The 16629-nt window shown below is 42.0% G+C and overlaps 1 protein-coding gene across 2 annotated transcripts in view; it reads left to right on the top strand.

The window, feature by feature from the left end:
* LOC145358853 (NEDD8 ultimate buster 1-like) overlaps nt 1-6402 on the top strand; it is a 38227-nt gene extending 31825 nt beyond the window's left edge. The window contains exons 13-16 of one of the 2 annotated variants that reach the window (XM_080213195.1): nt 1303-1395; nt 2396-2564; nt 4312-4356; nt 4922-6402. In XM_080213195.1, the coding sequence (XP_080069321.1) occupies nt 1303-1395; nt 2396-2564; nt 4312-4356; nt 4922-5079 (465 nt within the window). In that variant the 3' untranslated portion in view covers nt 5080-6402. The remainder of the gene's footprint in view (nt 1-1302; nt 1396-2395; nt 2565-4311; nt 4357-4921) is intronic. The other variant, XM_080213203.1, reaches the window with a different exon arrangement.
* The last annotated feature ends 10227 nt before the right edge of the window (nt 6403-16629 follow it).

Raw genomic sequence — 16629 nt, 5'->3', positions numbered from 1 at the left:
TTGTGAGTTTACTATCAAATAAATCGGTTGGACTTAAACCTGGTGTTGTCAGACTTTTTAATGCGCCAGGGACCCAGGTTTGATTCCCAACTTGGGTCACTGTCTGTGTGGAGTTTGCATGTTCTCCCCATGTCTGTGTGGGTTTCCTCCAGGTGCTCTAGTTTCCCCCCACATTCTGAAAGACATGTTGGTTAACTGCATTAATCTGAGCAAGCGCCAGAGTGTGGCAACTAAGGGAATTTCTTAGTAACTTCAGTGCAGTGTAAATGTAAGCCTTACTTGTAATTAATAAATGAACTATACTTTAGCTTTAAAGGCGTCCTCCCATTCTTGCTGCAGACCAAAAGGGGCCCTGAGCTGGATGCTGATGGACTAAACACTCCCTTTCTCTTGGTGACTCCTATTAGATAAGAGTTAGACCATTACTTGCTCTTTTTAGCTGGTCAGAATTTACAGAAGTGTTAGAATCCCCCAGCATGACTCGTAAGTCCTACTGAAGCCTCTAGCAGCAAGTGAACTGTAATAGATGAACATTACCTTTTTAAGTGATGTTCAAAGTAATCTTCAACTTATAGAATCCCTACAGTGCAGAAGAGGCCATTTGGGCCATCAAGTCTGCACCGTTTCTTTGACAGGCTCTCGCCCCACATATTTACCATGGCTAATCCAATTGATTCGCAAATCTTGGGACACTAAGGGGCAATTTTTCATAGTTAATTCACCTAACTTGAACATCTTTGGACTGTGGGAGGAAACAGGAGCACTGAGAGAAACCCACGCAGAACATGCGAAATCCACTCAGACGGTAACCCGAGGCTGGAATTGAAACTGGGTCCCGGCACTGTGAGGCAGCAGTGCTACTCTCAATCGGCAGTGTTTACTCCCAATCTACTAATTGCTGTTAGTTCAGTCAACACTATTCCCCTCCTTTAATGCTGTGCAGAGTTCTTTAATGAACAGTAGCAGAAAAAAATGCCAATCAGTTCTGCTGAGTGGCTATTCCTAGCCAAGTCTTTAACTCCTTTATCACGATGGCATTTTTCAGCTGAAATCTAATCTTGGCAACGTCTGAGGCTCTTCAGTTGCTGACATGTTTAGTAGAAATAATCTACCAAAATTCTCATCCTCTGAATATGCTGATTTGTTTTTCAGACTTATGCACTTAACATCCAACTGTTGAACGGAGATATTAAATTCTATTTTAACCCATCTATTTTCAATATACTAAACTTTGCTCATCAAGATGGGTTTCATTATTACAGGTAATAATGACTTGCCCTCATTCGTTGAATTTTCTTTCAGATACTTAAACGCAGCCCTGAGCCAGCCCACCTAGACGATGAAGAAGCTGGACCAAGTAACAGAGTTGAAATCTCTGAAGAAACTATCAACCAGGTGTGCATTGTTGCTGTTCCGCAGTCACAGATAACTTACACAAGCTTTCTGAAATTTCACAGCCTTGCTTGCCTATTGACAACGCTCCCAAATTCTTAATTCTTCCTCTGCTCCCTCCAGTTTATTTTCCCCTTCTCAATCGCCTTGAGGCATAATTTTATGGCTGTGAACCTCTACTATGTATGTCTCGCGCAATCATTCTCTGCATGAACCTACATATAATAGTGGCCCAGATCTTCCTTGCAATGATCAGATTGCCACTTCACTCGTAGATTTCCTCAACTTGATGCCGATGTGCATTTTTCTGGGCTCTTCCAAGTCTGGCTTCCAAAGAAATGCAGAACGTATGTCCTTTGGGGAGGTGGGGCATTCCCCCCTCACTGCACTGCCTGTTGTAAGCTGAGATTTCGTGAATGGGTCAGTAGTTGATGAATGAGGTGGCAGAGGGAGTGGGCAGCAGAAGGGGGTGGGGGGGGATAGTGGGGGTGGCGTTGTGACAGGAGAGTCAGTTGTGTACCCAGATGTTAGACTAAGTTTTAATCTGTTTAACATTTTCTTAGCAACAACCAAGAACCATGCGGTCTCTGCCTTTAACGTCTCTAGCCAAATGAACCCCAGATATGAAGGCCTATGTTATTACCAGTCGCTCTTGGACTGGCCCTCTAAACCGAGTTCCTTGTAGTTTTTTTGATGGAAAACATTTCAGTGTCAGTGCCTCTTCGTTACAGATGGATGAGCACTTGGTGCTGGGCTTTTTAACTTGGTGTCAGACTTTTTTATTTTTTGACATCCTTTTTTGGTTTACTGAGATCCAAATTATTATTTATGCTAGTAATGAAATAAGTGTACTTCAGCGTAAAATTCAAGGCTAGAGAACCTTGATAATCAGAGTCTACTTTTAATGAGTTTCTGATGTATCAAAATTTCTGATTTTCGTGATGATTTTAATTATAGATCAATACATTTAAAGGAGGTTTTTCCCTTTTTCCAAAAATTATAGGTGGCGTTTCTGGGCTTTGATCACTCTGCTGCAGAAATTGCCCTCAGGAGATTTAATGGGAACATTGAGCGTGCTGTTCAGGCGCTGATAGATCATGGTGGCTATCTTCCATCGAGTCTACTTAATTCCTCTCCCTCATCATCTTCTCCAGAGGATATGGAGATTGAAGGTGATTTAAATTCCCTAATTAGTAAGTCTGTACCATGCTTGTGTGTGAATGTGCAAAAAGTGAGTATTGTGAAACATGAGGGGGGGGGGGGGAAAGCACCTTTTTTTTTAAGTCTGTGCCCTCTTTCAAACGGAGGGTGTTGTCTCTGTTTCCTTTTTAAAGCAGTGTCCCACACCGAGTGAGTTTCTTGAGCGTTGGGTGGCACACTTGGGGAGACAGTGATAGAGGATAGAGTCTTTGTCTTTCATTTCTTTTAAGGAAAGAAAAACTCTCCGGAATTTTAGTACCAAGTCCAAAAGCCTCTAATAGTTCTAGTTCTCTATTCCAGTTCTATTTGGTATATACAACCAATCTCAACATATTCCTTCCTTGTTTCTTTTAGAATATTTCCAGGCTGGCATTTCAGCTCTATCTTATGCTGTGTGGTATAATCACTCTTGCGAGGAAAAGATTTCCTCTGTGATGGAGGCTTATAATAGCTCCTGACTCCTATTCGTGTTTTATATAGCAACAAATAAGAAACAAATTGAGATGAATTTTAAGGTCAGGTACACTTTAGAATCCCTTTCGGCAACTGTTGTCAGCATAATCCTCTCCAGGCCAAATGTAATGCACGGAACTGAAGGGCAAATCTTTTTACACAATGGGCAACAAGAGAGCAATGGAGACTGGTCATTGAATATGTTCATTGATCAGTGGGGCTATTGAGGTTATATAGGGGGCATACAGGAAAGTAGAGTCAAGACCACAATCAGATAAGTCAAGATCTTAATGGCACATTCTCCTCCTAATTCTAGTGTTCTCTACAGCAGTGCAACATTTCTTCCCATAGCACTCTGGTTGCCATCTTTTACATAATTATGAATTTTTTTACTATAGATCTTCACTGACTAAGAACCGGATTAAGAAATGACAAATTAATTTCATATATAGAATTCTGCACCTAGCAGTCTTCACCTCCCTGTTTGAAAGGGTGTTTCCTGTTACTTGGTGACTTTATTTCTTGTGCTTAGTGTTGCTGTTTCTTGGAATATGTGCATGGATGAGTGGAAAAGATATTCCCTCCTATTTATTACTCCTGGGTAAATATGATTTCATCTGGTAACATTACCATTCAGACTTTCTGCCCAATACTTCACTGAAACACCATAGTATGAGGATCCATTCTTTGAACAGAACTTTGTGCTTCTGTAAGCAGCATAATATGCCTAGGGTTAATAGTGGGGCCTTAACTGTGACTCCAATCACTGGAGATCAAGTTGGACACTCATTATCTTCACAGATCCTTTCTGGAAAAATGCCATCAGACAAATGCAGATTGAAGCAAATGTTCTGAAATAGTAAATGCAACATTTAAAGGAAACCAGGTTGCTCTTAATTTTACATGTATCCTGTATAAATCTATACAAAATTGTGGGTTATTAGCAGCCAGAGCTTAACAACTTCCATCCTTCCAATTCTTTCAGTCCAAATTTAGCTATCCAGTTTTTTTGTTCATTCTTGCGATATGAAAGTCAACTGATAAGGCCGGTATTTATCAATTCCTAACTGCCTTGAGCAGGTGATGGTGAACTGCCACAGTCCACATAATGTAGGTACGTCCACAGCGCTGTTATGGATCAAGTTCCAGGGTATTTATGCAGTGACTGTGAAGGAACAGCAATGTTCAAAGTCAGGATGGTGTGTGACTTGGGGGTAACTTGCAGGTGGTGGTGCTCCCATGTATCTGTTGCCCTTGTCCTTCTAGGTGGTAGAGGTCGTGCGTTTGGAAAGCGTTGCCGGAGGAGCCGTGGTGAGTTGCTGCAGTGCATCTTGTGGATAGTAATAAGTGCTGCTGTTGTGTGCTAGTGGTGGAGGGAGTGAATGTTAAACATAGTGGATACAGTGCCAATCAAGCAAACTGCTTTGTCTTGGATAGTGTTGAGCTTCTTGTGTTGTTGGAACTGCACTCATCCAGGCAACTGGAGAGTATTCCTTCACACTCCTGACTTGTGCCTTGTAGATGGTGGATACTGCAGGCTTTAGGGAGTCAGGAGGTGTTGGACATTGCAGAATTCCCAGACTCTGAACTACTCTTGTAGCCACAGCAGTATTTATATAGCTGATTCTGTTCAGTTTTTAGTTAATGATAGAATGTTGATTGTGGGTGACTTCAAGTCCCTTCCACCCTGATGTGGGACTGTCACAGCCAAGACCAATGTCTACATAAATGTAAATCTAGCAGTGACTGCTGGTAGTATTTAGGCCCAACAGATAATATTGTGTGAACTATATTTTTGATCTTTTGCTAAATTGAAGTGTCTAAATTTCAGCCAAGAATTTAAAAATTGCTTTTTATTTTGTGCCTGCCACCAAAGAGTCCTCAGAAGAAAAACAAAGGGAACGTGAAATTGTGGAAGAGGTTTTGGCAGATATCCCAGAACATGAAGAGGACTACCTTGACATGACCCTGGAGGAAGAGAGGGAGGTCATTATCAAGTACAAGACTTGGCTACAAGGGTCACACCAATTATGAGCAGTGAAGGAATTGGTGTTGAAACCCAGTCACTGAATTGTGCCTCATGCATCTGTCTAGAAAATATGCCTTTTTATATTTTAATGGTTCACCAACTTTTTTAAACTACTTGTTAATGATTTAATTGCCAATTTTTTTATTTAAAAACCTGAAGCCATGGCATCCTTTAAAAATGAAACCAGCTTTTAGTGCAAATGTTAGCAACGAGAATGTGTTGCTCTGCTACCTTTTGCTGTAAATGTGGACAGTTAGTTTACCAGCAGTGTCCTCATTACCAAAATAGATGCTGGTGTTGCAGTAAACAGCAGATCCAAATTTGGCTACTGCTAATGCTGGGTACTTGTTTGACAAGGAGGTGCCGATTACTTGGCTTCTCTGGATTTTGGTTTCACATTTACTGAACTGCAAATTCTAGTTGGGGAAAGTTCGGTAGCATAAGAAAAGTTTGTCTGATTCGAGTTTTATGAGCTCAGTCAGACAGATTTCTGTCAAGTATATCCCCTTGAAGATGCTTGATTGCATCACCAAGCTTTTACCTGCTAGTGCAACAGCCTTAAGTTGTGATTTTTTTTTTTGACAGAAGAACCTCAGTTCAGTGGACAATATAATTGACTTTCTTGCCCCAATACTGATTTCTGATTGCAGAGAATATAATCCACATTGGAAGCTTCCTGGTCGCAGTTATCCATGGCTCTCGATTCCACGCCAGTGTTGGGTCTGATTGTAATACACCCTGAAACTAGAGGTGGTGTTTCAAGCATCGATGCTCAAAATTTTATTCTCTCAAATTAAACCAGGGGTTAGATTTGAGGCCGGAGACAAATGCAGAGGTATACTCGCAATAGCTGTTCTACCTCCAAACTGAAGTCTTATCTGAGTGAGAATGATCTGCAAAGCAAGTGATTTCATTCCACAGATTGAGGTTGATTACATTGTACCTGTTGAAGCAGATATTTAGCGACCGTACCCCTGATGAGGCACACTTGTTCAGTGGCTTGTATTTGCTTTTTGCTCAGTATTTGGATCATGATGTTGCTCCTGTCTTCAGCACTTCCTTTAACCATAATCCCCTTTCATCTCCTGTGCTTCAGGGCTAACCTCCAAAGCAATTTGCTCCAGCAAGTCAGGAGTGCCTCTCACTGATTTTCTAAATAACATACCTGGGACTTGATTGATTAGTGAGCTTTTAACTGCTGATGGTAAAATCCTAATGGGTGCTTAAAATTAACTGGATACTGACTAAAAGGGGCTGCTGGGAGTTTAAAGATGTGAAAATAGGAATGATCTTTAACTTCAATAAGAATGTACAGATTTAAATAGAAAGCATATGCAATCCTATTTTTGAAAAATGTATTTTGTCTTATAAAATGTGTACAGAGCCAATTCTTTTCAGCAATAACACTGACAGATTATTTTATAAAGTAAAATGTGCTGTAGTGGATTCACTTGAACTGAGCTGATTGTATCCTTTTATTTCTCTGACTAAATACTGGGCACACGACATGGGAATTCATCCATATTTGGCCTTGGCTCAGTGGCATCTTTTGCCTCGGGCCCAGAATCCAGGCTGACATGGTCAGGAGGTGCCACCTGACCTTAAACTAAGGCCTTCTCTATCAAATATAAAACATCCTGTGACGCTATTTGAAGAATAGGGAGTTTCTACCTGCTGTCCAGACCAACGTTTGTTCCAGAACCCCGTTCAAATACTTTGCTTCATCAGATGCTTTTAACCAGATAGATTGGGAATGCAGCAACTTGAATCAATTGTGATTTGTCAAACTTCAAAAGATCAAATTTTTATTTTTGCAGCCTGATTGAATGTTCCTCCCATCCTGACCGTCCCCAAGTACATTTCCGAATTTAAATGGCTGTGCTTTGTTAGGATGTCTTCTCCCTTTCCTTTTTTTTTTCTGTTTTAATTTATTACTTCACCAATGAATTATTGCCCCTCTGTTCTTGAAGTCGTGCTTCTTGGGAATTGTAATTTTTAAGTAGTTTATAATATTCAAATAAAATGATACTGTGTACTGAATGTTTTGTGTGTGTGTGTATACATGATTTAGAGTGGTTGCTATCTGGAATAATTAGATGTCAAAGAAGCTAAATATAGTGCTGCCGCGGTTTCAAATCCCTAGTTGGCTCCTGAGCAAAATTGCAAAAGTCAGATGAGTCTAAAGGATAAAGTTGACACCCTCCAGCATAGTTGGAATTGAAATGTGTAGATGGCAGCAGGCTCCAGGGACTGGATCTGTTGTCCAGCCGCTGATTCAAAGTTTCCTTTGCTGACAATTTGCACACGGTCAAGCATTGAGCTTTCAGTGGCCAAAAAAAAGGCGATTAGATGTGCTTTCGACAAGTGAAGAGATTATTTTGGCAGAGAAGTGTGGGGGGATAAGAAAACTTAAAGGCACGGAAAGGATTGTAATAAAATATTTGATTGGATGGTGGGGGGGAAAGGTCATCTGAAGTTTTGTAAAGAGAAAGGGCTGTGTGGAAAAGACTGAAGTTGCAGCAGAAGTCTTTGTTTTGTTGGCTGCCTCAAGGGTTGATGTCTATCTCAAAGTTTAGGAATGTCACAAACAGTTTTCGGTTTCAGTTCACATGCCAGCTGTTAATCCCCTGACACGTATGAAGCTTGTATCTGCTTTTTCCTCAGTATTCAGATCATGATGCTGTTCTTGTTTTCAGCCTTTTTTAACCATAATCCCCCTTCACTTCCTGTGGGATGCCCCTCAACCCCAAAGCAATTTACTCCAGCAAAGTCAGCAATGTCACAATAACAGACCTGGGACACTCTTGACAAATGAGGTGCAAATTCATAATCAATTTCTGCAGTGTTCATTCTCTCTCTCTCTCTTTTGCTGGGATGGGTAATTTGCAATCATCATCTTGGCTATGTAATTGGAATTCCTCTCTTGTCCATTTACATTTTGGTTGTCACTTTGGATCCATGATTCTTGCTGCCTTTCCCTAAGTTCTATTTTCTTTAATTCATTCGTGGGGTATGGGCATCGTTGGTTGGCCAGGTTTTATTGCCCAACCCCGGTTGAATCAACCACATTGCTCTGGGTTCTGGAATCTCACGTAGGCCAGACCAGATAAGGATGGCAGATTTTTTTCTGAAGGACAATATTGAACCAGATGGGTTTTTCTGACAATTGGCAATGGTTTCAAGGTCATCAGTAAATTCTTAATTCCTGGTATCTTTTATTGAATTCAAATACCACCATCTACTGTGGCAGAATTCGAACGCTGATCCCCAGAACATTAGCTGAGTTCTGGATTAATAGTCTAGCAATAATACTACTAGGCCATCATCTCCCCTTAATCCCTTTGGGCTCTTCTCTGCTGCTACCTCCCCTTCTTGATCATTTCTTCCCTGTCAGTTACTTTGCTTCTAATTCCTAACCCAAATTATCACTACTACTCTCCTACTTATTTTCATGCCAGGCTTGAAACGCACAAAATAGGAGCAGTAGTAGATTATGCAGCCCTTTGAACTTACTCCGCTGCTGTTCAGTATGATTGTGGCTGCTCTTGAGCTTCAACTGTTTCTCCACCCCTCCCCATGGAATCCTTACAATGCTGAAAGAGGCCATTTAGCCCTTTGAGACTGCACTGACAACAATCTCCCAGCCTCTAACACTGTAATCGCATGTATTTACTCTGCTAGTCCCCTGACACTAAGGGATAATTTAGCATAGCCAATCAAGCTAACCCACACATCTTTGGACTTGACCCTTTAATTCCTTGCAAAACCAAAAATCATTCCATCTTAGCCTAAAATGTTTTAAATCATGATGCATCTATAACACAGAGTAGAGAATTCCAATGATTCACAACCCAAATAATGTCTCTTTACCTTGATCGTGAATGATTGGCCCCCTTATCCTGAAACTATGCCCCTGTGTTTTAGACTCCCTCCACAACAACCACCCACCCCCCGCCCCCATCAACAGATGGGAACAGTGTGTCTGTCCTATTAAATTTCAGGATAGGTTTTGATGCGAATGTACTTCATTTCTAGAGAATATAAGCTAAATTTGTACATCCACAAGTTCTGATGGCACAGTGGTTAGCACTGCTGCCTCACATTGCCAGGGGCCTGTGTTCCAGCCTTGGGAGGCTGTCTATGTGGAGCTTGCACATTCACCCTATGAATTTCCTCTAGATTCTCCCATTTTCCCCCCATAGTCCAAAGATATGTAAGTTAGGAGGATTAGTGGGGTAAATGCATAGGATTACAGGGAGAGGGCAGTGGGTGGGTCAGATGATCTGTCAGTACTGATTCAATGGGCTGAATGGCTTCCTACTGCATTGTAGGGATTCAATGATTCTGCAGCTAGTTCTTAGAATGGAGGCCATCAGATCTTAGTTTGTCAGATTGTAGTCCTTTAATTTCACCAATATGTTTTCCTCTGCTGATATCAATTTCCTTTTTAGCACCTAGATTATCATATTTCTGATATGAAGTTTGTCTTCTACTGTGAAATCTGGCACCAAATATTTGCTCAGTGGTTTTACCATTTCCTCAATCCCTGTGATGATTTCTCTTGACTCTGCTTCAAAGGGGCCAACATTTACTTCAGCTACATTCTTCCTGTATAATTATAAATGCTCTTACAATTAATTATACTCATGATGAGTTTACTCAGTCCACATTTTCGATTTCCATCAATGTTTTGATGACCTTCTGGTTTCTAAGATGATCCAAATCCTCAGAATTGCCACTGTTGCTTTTTGCAGCATTGTGAACCTCTTGATGGGACTTTTTTCAATGGAATGTATTTTTGTTGAAGATTTCGAACTGTTTCATTTAAATGGTTACTTCCCTATCTTGTCTGTTTGTCTAATTAACCTTAGCTAGTTCTCCACTCGTACCTGGTGTATTGGCTTTGAGATTCATGGTTATGATTGGAATATATCACTTTCAAGCTTGACATGAAATTTAATGGTATTATGACTACTGTTTGAGAGGTTTGTTGACCATGGCATTACCAATTAACCCTATTTCATTACACAATACAATCTATGATAGCTTTATCCCTAGATGTTCCATAGCATTTTGCTCTCAAACTGTCTCAAAAGCATTCCACAAAATCTTCTATACCACTCTTACCAATTTAATTGTCCCAGTCTCTTTGAAGATTCAAGCCCCCTGCAATTTTTACATTGGCTTTGTTAGAAAGCTCCAGTAGTTTCTTGCTTATTGTTCTGCACAACAGTATAACTATTAACAGGGAGCCTATAAACAACTCCCACCAGTGTTTTCTGACTTAGTTAGAATGACACAGGATATGACTAGCTGGTTTTCTCTCGAGATCTTTTGAGACCTTGTCATGAAAAAAATGGGTGTGTTTCACATTAGCAGGCAGGGCATAAACAGCACAACAAAGCCTGGTTGCACCAAAATGGAAGCATTCTGATCCAAGGAGGGAAAAAAACACCTCCCCACCACAGAGGTGTCAGGCCATCCATGCCACTATCATAGCAAACATTCTCCCCCCTCACGATCCCTGCCCTGGATCAGAGCCAGCTTCTCTTTTCCCATCACCTCTCTTTTTTCCCCCCCACCCCACGATCAGAGCCTGTATACCCCCCAACCCGAGCAGTCAATGCTGGCAGCCCCAGCTCCTGTGTCAGCCAACCACCCTTCACCTAAATAAGTGATTCATCTGCCCTGGCACTACATAGTGTAGTTTGGCACTGGCAGGTTGGCCCTGCCATATTGGCATAGTGCCAACTTGCACCAAGGGGCAAAGGGGAGTATAGCTGCCAGGATATCCCCATTAGCAGGTTCATATCTGGGTGAAGCTATTATAAACATGGTGACACCATGTTGGCGAGGTTTGAAAATAGGACAAGGGGTTTATATCTGGCAAAGCGGGGGGTGGTTAATTTTTAAATATATTTAAATGTATTAGATCAAGTTCATGCATGTTGAAGGGTGCCAAAAATTGGATATCATGATCTCGCCAGTGAGATTCATGAATTCCAGCTTCTGCCACATCTTGTGCCTCCAGTGCCATTCCCATGGAGGGAGAGCACCGGCCCAAGATCTCCCTTGCTATCTTTAAACAAAATCAATGCATTGGCAATTGATTTACCATATTTGCATTAGAGTGAAACTTTGCTTTATGTTTTGACATTATGGTGGGAAGTGTTATGAAAATTTGTTGTTTATGGCTTTAGTATGTGTGGAACATGGGTTAAAATAGGTTGAAGAGGGTGGATTACATTATTTGTAACTATTCTGTATCTAAAGGAAATGAGCCACTATGGAATGTAAATTCCAGGGGCACCAGAAATAGGTGGTCATTTGCCTTTAGTTTGCATGAGTCTAGTTGCAGAGTGGGGTGATACCACATGACCCTTGCCCTAAGCCTGTACAGGGTTTTGGTGAGGCCACACCTGGAATATTGTGTGCAGTTTTGCTGCCCTTATCTGAGGACGGATGTCCTTGCTATAGAGGGAGTGCAGCAAAGATTTCAGGGATGGTAGGTCTGTCATATAAGGAGAGACTAAGTTGGTTAGGATTGTATTCATTGGATTTAGAAGAGTGAGAGGGGATTGCATAGAAACTTATAAAATTCTAACAGGGTTAGACAGGGTAGATTCAGAAAGAATGTTCTCAATGGTGGGAGAGTCCAGAACTAGGGATTATAGTTTGAGGATAAGGGGTAAACCTTTTAGAACTGAGGTGAAGAGAGATTTCACCCAGAGAATGGTGAATGTGTGGAATTCACTACCACAGAATGTAATTGAGGCCAAAATGTACTGAGATTTCAGGAAGAAATTAGATATAGCTCTGGGGGCTAAAGGGTTGAAGGGGCACAAAGGGAAGGGGGGAATCAAGATATTGAATTTGATGATCAGCCATGATCATCAGAGCAGATCAAAGCAGATTCAAAGATCCAAAAGGCCGCCTCCTGCTTCCAGTTTCTAAGTTAAGCCAATGGAAGAGGTTAATTTGGACTATTTCTAAAAATGGTACTCCAAAATGCAGTAGTGGAAATCATTATTGGTAACTCTTGAGTCTTTGGCACACTTTTCTGGTATGATTCTTCTGAGACACAGTTCAAAATTGTTTCACTGACAGAAGAAGGCAAGTATATTGACTGTGTTGGAATCCTTCGAACTTGAGGGATGAGAGACTTCTAGGCTGTCCTGACTGCTTTTTATTAAGTGTGTGTAAAATCTTGCTTAATAAATTCTACTTGATTAATAAATGATTATTCACACTGTGTTAGATCAGGCACAACTGAGGATCCTAATGTGAGAAATTAAGAAATCAGAACATGAGAGGATGACACACTTGTTAGCATTGCTACCTCACAATGCCGGGGACTCAGGTTCGATTCCTGCTTGGGTCACTGTCTGTGTGAAGTCTGTACTTTTTCCCTGTGTCTGCGAGGGTTTCCTCCGGATGCTCCAGCTCCCTCTCTCAGTCTGAGAGACCTGCTGATTAGGTGCATTGGCCATGCTAAACTCCCTCAGCGTACCTGAACAGGTGCTGGAGTGTGGCGACTAGGAGATTTTCACAGTGACTTCATTGCAGTGTTAATGTAAGCCTACTTGTGACTAATAAATAAACTTTGACTTTGAGGGATTTTAATTAGGACAGTTTTATACCTCAAAACCCTAAAGGCTTACAGAGCCCCTAAGCGAGCAGTCAGGGTTAATGGATCATTTGAAAGATGACAGCAATGACAGTGCAGCACTCCCTCAGTATTTTCATGGTCAGGTTCCAGTGTTTTATGATGGAGTGAGCATGGTTCAGGGACAGACTGGGTGCCACAACTACCAAATAAATTCTAATGATCAGTTACGTGGGCAAATGCCCGAGGGGTCAATGGATAAGGATAGATCTGGTCCTCGGCTTGAAGTTCTGAACTGAAAAAAGGCCAAATTTAATGAAATGAGAACATAGAACATAGAACATTACAGCGCAGAACAGGCCCTTCGGCCCACGATGTTGCGCCGACCAGTTACAAAAACAATGACCCACTAGCCTATACCAATCCCTTTTCGTCCATAAACCTATCCAGAGATCTCTTAAACGCCCCCAAACTAGACGCATTTACAACTGCAGCAGGCAGGGCATTCCAATCCTTCACCACCCGCTGGGTAAAGAACCTACCCCTGACATCTGTCCTGTAGCTACCCCCCCTTAATTTAAAGCCATGCCCCCTCGTGCTAGCTTTCTCCATCCGAGGAAAAAGGCTATCACTATCCACCCTATCTAAACCTCTAATCATCTTATATGTTTCAATAAGATCCCCTCTTAGCCGCCTTCTTTCCAACGAAAACAACCCTAAATCCCTCAGTCTCTCCTCATAGGACCTCCCCACCATACCAGGCACCATCCTAGTAAACCTCCTCTGCACCCTCTCCAACGCCTCCACATCCTTCTTGTAATGCGGGGACCAGAACTGCACACAGTACTCCAAGTGCGGCCGCACTAGAGTAGTGTACAGTTGCAACATTACACTGCGACTCCTAAATTCAATCCCCCTACCAATAAACGCCAAGACACCGTACGCCTTCTTAACAACCTTATCTACTTGATTCCCAACTTTCAGGGATCTATGTACACACACACCTAGATCCCTCTGTTCATCCACACTATTCAAAGTCCTCCCGTTAGCCCTATACTCGACACATCTGTTGCTCCTACCAAAGTGAATTACCTCACACTTCTCCGCATTAAATTCCATCCGCCACCTCTCGGCCCAGCTCTGCAACCTATCTAAGTCTCCCTGCAGACTATGACACCCTTCCTCACAATCTACCACACCTCCAATTTTGGTGTCATCAGCAAATTTACTAATCCACCCAACTATACCCTCATCCAGATCATTAATAAAAATTACAAACAACAGTGGCCCCAAAACAGATCCCTGAGGCACACCACTCGTAACTGTACTCCATGATGAATATTTACCATCCACCACCACCCTCTGTCTCCTATCTGATAGCCAATTCCTGATCCAACTTCCTAGATTACCCACAATCCCATACATCTGCATTTTCTGCAGAAGCCTACCATGGTGAACCTTATCGAACGCCTTACTAAAATCCATGTATACCACGTCAACTGCCTTACCCCCATCCACCTCTTTGGTCACCTTCTCAAAAAACTCAATAAGGTTAGTAAGGCACGACCTACCCGCTACAAAACCATGTTGACTATTTCTAATCAAGGGAGAAGGGAGCTGGGAAGCGTGGATTGGCACAGGCTGTTCTCTGGTAAGGATGTAAATGGAAAGCGGGAGGCCTTCAAAGGAGAAATTTTGAAAGTGCAGAGTTTGTATGTTCCTGTCAGGATTAAAGGCAAAGTGAATAGGAATAAAGAACCTTGGTTCTTGAGCAAGATTGTAACGCTGGTTAAGAGGAAGAAGAAGTTGTATGAAATGTACAGGCAGCAAGGAACAGATCAGATGCTCGAGGAGTATAAAAAGTGCAAGAAGCTACTTAAGAGGGAAATCAGGAGGGCTAAAAGAAGACATGAGGTTACTTTGGCAGACAGAGTGAAGGAAAATCCAAAGAGCTTCTAAAGGTATGTTAGGAGTAAAAGGATAGTGAGGGATAAAATTGGTCCTCTTGAAGACCAGAGTGGTAGACTGTGTATGGAACCAAAAGAGATGGGGGAGGTACTAAATGGGCTTTTTGCATCCCTATTTACTGAGGAAATGGTCATGGAGTCTACGGAAATCGGGCAAACAGGTAGGGAGGTCATGGAACCTTAACAGATTAAAGAGGAGGTGGTGCTGGATGTCTTGAGGCAAATCAGAGTGGATAAATCCCAGGACTGGACAGGGTATTCCCACGGACCTTGAGGGAGGCTAGTAATAAACTTGCAGGGGCCCTGGCAGACAGATTTAAAATGTCAGTATGCACGGGAGAGGTGCCAGATGATTGGAGGGTGGCTCATGTTGTTCTGTTGTTTAAAAAAGGTTCCAAAAGGAATCCGGGAAATTAGACGCCAGTAAGTTTGATGTCGGTGATAGGCAAGTTATTGGAAGGTATGATAAGTGATTGAATCTACAAATATTTGGACAGACAGGGACTTATTAGGGAGAGTCAACATGGCTTTGTGCGTGATAGGTCATGATTGACCAATCTATTAGAGTTTTTCGAGGAGGTTACCAGGAAAGTGGATGAAGGAAAGGTGGTGGATGTTGTCTACCTGGATTTCAGCAAGGCCTTTGACAAGGTCCCTCATGGGAGGTTAGTTAGGAAGGTTCAGTCGCTAGGTATACCTGGGGAGGTAGTAAATTGGATTAGACACTGGCTTAATGGAAGAAGCCGGAGAGTGGTTGTGGAGGATTGCTTCTCTGAGTGGAGGCCTGTGGCTAGTGGTGTGCCGCAGGGATCGGTGTTGGGTCCGTTGTTGTTTGTCATCTATATCAATGATCTGGATGATAATGTGGTAAATTGGATCAGCAAATTTGCTGATGATACAAAGATTGGAGGTGTAGTGGACAGTGAGGAAGGTTTTCAAAGCTTGCAGGATTTGGACCAACTAGAAAAATGGGCTGAAAAATGGCAAATGGAATTTCACGCAGACAAGTGTGAGGTATTGCACTTTGGAAGGACAAACCAAAGTAGAACATACAGGCTAAATGGTAGGACTCGGAAGAGTGCAGTTGAACAGAGGGATCTGGGAATACAGGTACAGAATTCCCTAAAAGTGACATCACGAGTAGATAGGGTCGTAAAGAGTGCTTTTGGTACATTGGCCTTTATAAATCGGAGTATGGAGGATAAAAGTTGGAGTGTTATGTTAAGGTTATATAAGGCATTGGTGAGGCCGAATTTAGAGTATTATGTACAGTTTTGGTCACCTAGTTACAGGAATGATGTAAATAAGGTTGAAAGAGTGCAGAGAAGGTTCACAAGGATGTTGCTGGGACTTGAGAAGCTGAGTTACAGAGAGAGATTGAATAGGTTAGGACTTTATTCCCTGGAGCGTAGAAGAACGAGGGGAGATTTGATAGAGGTGTACAAGATTTTGATGGGTATAGATAGAGTGAATGCAAGCAGGCTTTTTCCACTGAGGCTAGGGGAGAAAAAAACCAAAGGGCATGGGTTAAGGGTGGAAGGAGAAAAGTTTAAAGGGAATATTAGGGGGGGATTCTTCACGCAGAGAGTGGTGGGAGCGTGGAATGAGCTGCCGGATAAAGTGGTAAATGCGGGGTCGCTTTTAACATTTAAGAAAAACTTGGACAGGTACGTGGATGAGAGGAGTGTGGAGGGATATGGTCCAAGTGCAGGTCAGTGGGACTAGGCAAAAAATGGTTCGGCACAGACAAGAAGGGCCAAAAGGCCTGTTTCTATGGTTCTCTGGTCAAGCTGCAGAATTACAGTTCAGATAAAGGAGATAATAGTAATGAAATATTGTCACTCATTAAACTGCAATTCAACCTTTGCTTTCCTCTGCAAAATGAAAGTTCAATCTGTTGGTCTTATTTAAAAGAAAAGCTAAAGGAAGTGCGTTATAACCCTTCCAAATTACTTTCATTTTCACTTGCCCATTTCAAATAA

This window comes from Carcharhinus amblyrhynchos, chromosome 2 (genome assembly GCF_965287045.1).
Source record: "Carcharhinus amblyrhynchos chromosome 2, sCarAmb.v2.hapA, whole genome shotgun sequence".
NCBI lineage: Eukaryota > Metazoa > Chordata > Chondrichthyes > Carcharhiniformes > Carcharhinidae > Carcharhinus > Carcharhinus amblyrhynchos.
The sequence above is the reverse complement of the archived record's forward strand: the minus strand, read 5'-3'. Positions and strand labels throughout refer to the sequence as shown.